The sequence below is a fragment of the Athene noctua genome, chromosome 1, assembly GCF_965140245.1.
Source record: "Athene noctua chromosome 1, bAthNoc1.hap1.1, whole genome shotgun sequence".
NCBI lineage: Eukaryota > Metazoa > Chordata > Aves > Strigiformes > Strigidae > Athene > Athene noctua.
In genome coordinates, this window is record NC_134037.1 from 74,923,686 (window position 1) to 74,930,930 (window position 7,245).

The 7,245-nt window shown below is 49.8% G+C and overlaps 1 protein-coding gene across 1 annotated transcript in view; it reads right to left on the bottom strand.

The window, feature by feature from the left end:
* STXBP5 (syntaxin binding protein 5) overlaps positions 1-1,211 on the bottom strand; it is a 102,776-nt gene extending 101,565 nt beyond the window's left edge. The window contains exon 1 of the mRNA XM_074896592.1: positions 370-1,211. Coding sequence (XP_074752693.1) covers positions 370-522 — 153 coding nt within the window. The 5' untranslated portion in view covers positions 523-1,211. The remainder of the gene's footprint in view (positions 1-369) is intronic.
* Positions 1,212-7,245: the final 6,034 nt, after the last annotated feature.

Genomic DNA, 7,245 nt, shown 5'->3' on the forward strand with positions numbered 1-7,245 from the left:
CTACTCAAATGCCGCGATAATCAGATCTGCACTAGAGCTAGGGATCCCTCCTTCCCCCGGCCATCCCACTCTCCCTGCGAAGCCTTCGTGACCACGGACAATATTACACGCATGGCAGAGCCCAGAAGACGACAAACCCTGAAACTCTCCAGGAAAGAGGACTACGGAAACCCAACAAGACCCGTACAGCTGCACCCGCCGCTTCCTTCCTTCTCCCCCTCCCCCCAACAATAAATCCAAACAAGTAAACAGGAGCGGCAGGCGGGCTCGGCGAGGTCGGTACCGGGGAGCAAAGCCCGCAGAGCCCGCGGCGGCGGCGCGCCCCCCTCCCCGGCCGCCAGCCGGCTGGGGGCTGCAGCGTTCATTCACCTTGCAGAGCTGGAAGTGCTCGGACTGGAGCGTCTCCTGGATTTCGGTCTCCCGGTTCCCCGCCTGCTGCTGCTGCGCGGCGGACGACGCCGAGGCGGCGGCGGAGACCGCCGTCAGGCCGTCCAGCACCTTCCTGATGTTAAATTTCCTCATTGTCTTCGGCGGCGGCGCTCCCCGCTCCCCCGGCCTGGCCGCCGCGCTGTCACCGCCGCCCGCCCCGCCGACGGCAGACGAGCCCCCGCCGGGGAGGGCGGTGCAGGGGCGGCCCGCGAACAGGGGCGCCGCGCTCTCCGCCGCGGGGCAGCGCTCCTCCTCGTCGGCGGGGAGGGCGCCGGGGCGTCAGTCCGGCAGCGCAGGGGCGCTCCTCATCGGGGCCCGCGGGCTCGGGGACTGGAGCCAAGCAAACAGGAGCCGGTCAGCCCACCGCCGTCGCCGGTCCCAGACTCGCCGCCCGCCGCCGCTCCGCGCCCTGCCCTGCCCGCCGGGGCGCACGGCTCGCCCCGGGCTCGGCCGGCCCCGCCCCGGCCGCCCCCCCGCCACTGAGGGTGTGCGGGCCGCCTCGCCTCGCCGCGGAGCCTCCGCGTCCCCCCGCGCAGCCCGCCTCACATCGTGGCACCCGTGGCCGCCGCCGTCACCCGTCTCTGCGCGCGTGTGTGTGAGTGCGAGCGTGCGTGTGCCGGTCCCCTCCCGCCGCCGCAGTCTCTCCCCCCCGTCGCAGGCGCCCGCCCCGCGGCTCGGCTCAGGCGCCCTCCGCCTCCTCAGAGCTGCGTGTGCCGCCAGCCAGTCACCGGCGGGGCTTCTCCCGGCGGCTGCTGCTGCCGCCGCCGCCCGCCCCCACAACCATCCTCCTCCTCCTCCTCCTCCTGCCGCCGCGGCGAAGGGCGCCTCCCCCGCTCACGGTCGCTCCCCCTTGCCTGACAACGCGGAAGCGCAGCGCCCCGGGGAGGAGCGGCGGCGGCCACTACCGCGGCGCCCGGCCTGGCAGCGCCGGGGCGGCCGCGCATGCGCGCTAAGGGCGGCGGCACCCGGATGTGGCGGTGCCCGCTCCCCCCCGCCGCGCCGCGCTGCGCGGGGGCCGGGGCCGGCGCGGTGTGAGGGGTTCGGGGGTGCGGGTGGGCCGCGGCGAGGGCCCCGCGCCGGGCGTGAGCTGGGTGCCGGGGGGAGGCGGGGGCAGGTAACAGGTGGCGGCGGTCGGGAGCCGCCGTGAGTAGCGCCGTCCCTGCCGCTGGCACCGCGCTAGTGGTTACACGCGGAAAATCCCCCGGTGGCTGCGGGGGGTGGCGGAGCTGCGCCTCATCCCGCGGCGGCGGCGGCCCGGACGTTGTGCCCGGTGTCAGGCAGGGCCGGGGCAGCGCCGGCGGTTCCCCGGGGGGCCGGGCTGCCTCACGGTGCGGCGGCGGGGCTGGCGGCGACCCCCGGAGCAGGGGGCGGCGGGGCGGGAGGAGCGTTTCCCGCGGCAGTAGCGGTTACCGGAGGAGGGGTGTGAGCCCCCCCGCGCCCCCGCCCTGACTGCCGTGCCGGTGGGGCGGCCCCGGCCTGGCAGCGTTCGTAGCTGAAAGCGGGTGGCCCGAGGGCTACCGCGGAGGTAGCCAGCACCGTCCGAGGCTGTCACCGACTGCCCGGGCATTGCAGGGCGAGCCGCTGGGGTCACGAAGGCGCTTCCATCCGTGCTTACGGCAGCAAAACTAATTTAAACCAGCGGCACAGAGATAAACGTTTCTTTCTGCAAATCGCTGTTCGATAGTATTCTGTATTTTGGTTTTATTTTTCTTTTAGTACAAACAAGATTGCGTTTTGGATTATCTAGTCAGTGGTATGGTAGATACTACTCTTGTCTCATATTGCTGGAGGTAATTATTATTTGTGGCTCTTTGCTGAACTTTCAACTAAAATGAACTGCAAGATCAATCATCGCTTTTGGAGGGAAAACTTGCAGAGATGTGATTCAAGACATTGGCTCTCATCTCCTAGCTACAGAGTGAATCCCTTAGCAGTAAAAGGCTTCACATACAGTAAAATGGTGCTTTTAAGGGTTGTTTTCAGCCTGATAGCCAGGCGTGCTTTATTGGTGCAGTAAATGTAATAGTGCACAGAGGGATGAGCGTAATCAGAATGCAGCAAAATAGTTATGATGCAGCCATTGTAGAATCCTAGAGTTCCAGGGTGGAAGGGACCTCAAGGATCATCTGGCCCAACCTTCTGTGGCAAAAGCACAGTCTAGACAAGATGGCCAGCATCCTGTCCAGCTGAATTTTAGAAGTGTCCAATGTTGGGGAAGCCACCACTTCCCTGGAGAAATTATTCCAGTGGCTGATTGTTCTTACGGTGAAAAATTTTCCTCATCATAACCTCAAAAGTAAAAATTTCCCAAACTCTTCTTAGACCTGTAACCCCTTGTCAGTTTACAGCCGTATTGCCAGCAGGTATATGGTGTATAAACATTTGAAAGAAACCAAGACAGTTTACATATCCTTCTAACGTGACCGAGTCATGAACTTCCATAGCTGTTCCCCTGTGTTACCAGGACTGTTGGACACTTCCCCAAATCGCCTTGGTAAAATGTGAAAGAATGCTTCCAGAGATGGCAAAAATCCTAGAAATGGAAAAAGTAGACTTAAATGAGAATCAGTAAATATTTGATAGAAAAATTAACTTAGAAATCTGTGCATTTTCAGTGTGTCTTTATCCATTACATGTTTTAGCTGACAGTTTATAAGTTACAGAAATAACGTCTATGATCTTTCCATCTATTCACACATGCTTATTGTAACACAGTAAACTGGGAAGAAAACTTCCAGAACTTGGCCATGGGTGACAAAATGGTAAGCACAGACTGCTACAGGTAAAGATTTCTGTGCAGGTATAACTTTAAGAATGTAAGTTATAGTCCATTTGAGTTCTGTCATCGGTTTATGTTAGGCCGGGCCCTGCAGACACTTCTAGCTATAACTTTCATAGCACAACTAGCTTCATTATTTATTGTAATATTAATCACTGCAAAAAAACCCCTCAAAACTGGATGAAGAATTAAAGAACTTTAAGACCACTCTTTTTGTGTACTACAGTCACTTTCACTTTCTTACCTTCTATGTGCTTGGCCCTTGAATCCATTCTTTAATGAGACTATACATTTTTAGGGGAAAGATTGAATTTCACTTTCTGTTTACAGTAGCACCTAACACAAGGAGAACCTCAATTATTTCAACATTATAATGTTGAAATATACCTATACTTGCAAGTATTTAAGCAAATGATATATAATACACGAGGTTGAGACAACAGTTCCCTTACACTTTCTAGTTGATGCCATTCAATAAATCAATCCTTTCTTGGGTCTTCAATCCTTCCTGTAAAAAATCAGTGGCAAGCTTCCCTCTCACTGGGACATCAGTGGGAAAAGTAGTAGAACTTTTAATTTTATAGTTCAGCGAAAATCCCCATTATCTTTCAGGATTTAGCTGCTGTATTTCAGAGCTTCTTCAGGGCCTCCAGCTCTTACCCAATAACCACATCCTGTTTACAAATTAGACCAATTCTGCTTAACCGCCTTGCTTCATATTGCCCACTCAGACCTTCCGGCCTCTGATGTCTGAAATCTCGTGCCAGTGTTTTATACCCCGGTCCAGAGCCCAAGTGCCTTGCACAGCTGGGGAAGAAGCAGTCAGACCCAACTAGTTTGCAACATCTTTGTCCTCAACTATGACAGAGTCCAGCTGTGACAGAGCCACTGTTAAATGTTCACGAGTCGCTTAGCCCCCAGGAGTGCATCCTCATTGGCCACACAAATCCCTGCCACCAAATGAAGCCACTTGGCTTTGGTCTTCTTTGCCCACCTTTTCTTACTGACCCTGTTATTTACTGCTTCTAGGGAAGGAGAGAGAGGATCACCTGCTCATTTCTTGATCAGTATTCTACAGATCCCACGTAAGCAACCACTATTCCTAATAGCTATTTGAGGCAATTTTAGTGTTGGCCTACATAGCGGTGTGATTCCACGGGCCGTTAGTTGGTACAGGTCAAACTTGCCGGGTCTTTTGCCTCAAGATAATCACAATAACTTTACGGATAAATGCAGAGTACAGCCATCACTGTGCTCAGAGGCTTTTCCTTTTTGACTTCTTTTTTAGTGGGGTTGTAGACTGCCAGTGTTAGCATGAAGAAGAGAGAGGATGATGGTAGTCCCACAAGAATCAGAATGAGTAAAAATTCACCCAGTTATAATGTATGATGAGATTTGGTCGAATAATCCCAGAGCAGTGGGTAGGTAGTGAAGTGACTCGCGGTGTTTGTCATTAGTTTGTACATAAGCCCCAAAAGTTTTACCAGTCGTGTGCAAAGAAGGCAGTGTACTCCAGGTGATTTGCACACCATAATAATTATTGCACTGCTCAGCATGGATGAGAAAAGGACCATCAGAAGTGACCTCAAGATCTCTGCTTGGTCTCTAACTGCACTAAAGCTTTTGACAGTCAGTCGAGGCTTTGAAGACTAACTAAGATGCTTAGCTTTCCTGAGAACGTCTTAATGGTGCTTAGTCACTCACGCTGCAGAGTCAGGATCAACTGAGCCCTAGCCAAACATCTCCTTGCCATAAATAGAAAGAAGCTGGAAAACATTTCTGAACTAATCCTATTCAAGTTGTTCTACTCAAATGTATTGGCCAGAGCAGTGTAACCACAGCTCTGAGTGAGTTTTGGAATCTTTCCTGGCTGCTGGGAAACTGCTCAAGCTTTCTAGACTCAGAACTGTTGCCAAACAAACATCTGTGATTTTCTTTTTTTCCCAGTAATCTGCACTGGTGACAAATCCTAAGGAGGACTTCCAACTACGTGTGAACTTTTGACCTGTGTGGCAAAGAGAGGGCACATTCTGCTGCTGCAGAGGCTGCACCAAGATCCTGCACATTCAGCTCAGGTCAGCGAGCATAATGACAAGTGCATACGTTGGTTCTTGAAGTATGAATGGAAAGGGCCCTGCAGCATCAATCTATCCCATTAGTACATACACAAGTACCCATGTAACTGTTGTGTGTTGATCTAGAGCATGGCTGTCTTACGAGGAATTTAAGGAATTGTAACCACCAGGAATCTCTGCCTGCTGGCCGCTACTAGGAGTATGTGACGTGGTGGATAGTTACAATGTGGTAGCACGGAAAATACATAAGGCAGAAGGAATGAATGACACCAGCACTATACGGTGGAAACATGAGACTTGTGAAAGAGGTTGTGCAGTGTCCTCCTTAGTAACTCATGCCTTTTTGCATCTTTCTCCCACCACTGTCATCTTGGACCAGACCAAGTGTCTTTTTGTGTCAGCTATACACAAAAATCTACTGTATCTAATGAAAATACGTTTATTGCTTATTATCTATTGACCTATTTACATATTATTCTTATCTTCACTGACGATACACAGTCCCTTCAAAAAATGTTGCAATTAAGCATCCATCTGTCCTTTTTTTCATGAGATAGGGGCTCTTAAATAGAAAATAAATAACACCAAAGAAATATTTAAGGAGTGTGTTAACACCACATTTTTTGTTTTCAAATTTACTTTCATTATTTTCAGCCATGTTTTCAGTAACTAAAGTTAGGTCATCCTAGCAGCATAGTCTGACTTACTTGACTTCAGCTAGTCCTCTCCTTTTATCAATGTCTAAAGGAGTAATTTATTTTTCTGCTTATCCCAATCTTCTTTGGCCAGTGGAGGCATTTAACTAATTTCATTCTTATGTTGTATTAAAAATGCACAGTTCTCTTCTGTTCATGCAGTCTGTTGATTTCTTCTCCTTTCTGTATTGCATTTTACTAGAGCCTGGGCCAGCTCTGTGTTAAGAATAGAGGTATTTCAAACCTAGCATCTACTCTACTCTCCTGCTTCACGCTTTTAGTTACAACAGCTTCCTTAGTTGCCCTGTACCCTTTTAATTAATCTCTTGTGCAATCAAAACAGGCAGTTTTGGTGGCAGAGTATTTCTTCTTTTTTGTTCATGATTTTCTAGAGTGCAGTGCACAAACAGTTCTAGGAGCAGGGTTCACAATTCAGGATGCCTCCCTTCCAAGCAGATACTCTGTAAACTGCAGAGATCATCTCCTTCTGTCACCTACTTTCTTTTTGGAAAAAGAACAGCAAGTGAAGTAGAGGGTAGATTCTCTTTCCATGACATTTTCCTCTGAATTGTGACTATCCATTAGGTGGAAAGTGGTCTGTTTGGATTAAAATTCTCATTTTTTCATCACAAATAAGCACCACCAGGGCTAGGGAGTTACAGAACGAGAAATTCTGAAATGCAATGTTGTGCTTAGGCTCCTAAAATCCATCTCTGTTATGCTCTGGATCTGATCCTTTGTCAATTTCTTCCATTCCTAACTAATTCTATTTTTATGGATACTTTCTTGTGTATGAATTCATCTCATAAGTTTTATCTCTCACATGAACTGAAGTGTTAGGGTTTTCAAGTCTCCGCATATTTAGAAGAAATTCATTACTCAGATACTGCTAGTGGATTGTAATGATTCACAGGAGGAGCAAGTAAAATGTACATGCAACATTTCAGTTTGCTTTATATGTCATAGTTTTTCTTTAGATGCCAATGCAAAATTACAAATAATTATACTAAGGAGTTTATAAAGTTATCCCGATCTATGCCATCACTTCAACACATAATTAACCTTATCTTTCCTTCAGTGCAATCCATGCACCTTCTTAACAGTATGTATAAGCTTAAACTACATCAGACAACATGAATTACTCAACTGATAGTATGACATACTTGTCATCAGTACAAGTGATGTCATACTGTCAGTTGAGTAATTCATGTCTTCTGATGAAGATAATGATATTCAAGATCTCATTACTTGCCCTATATCAATGGCA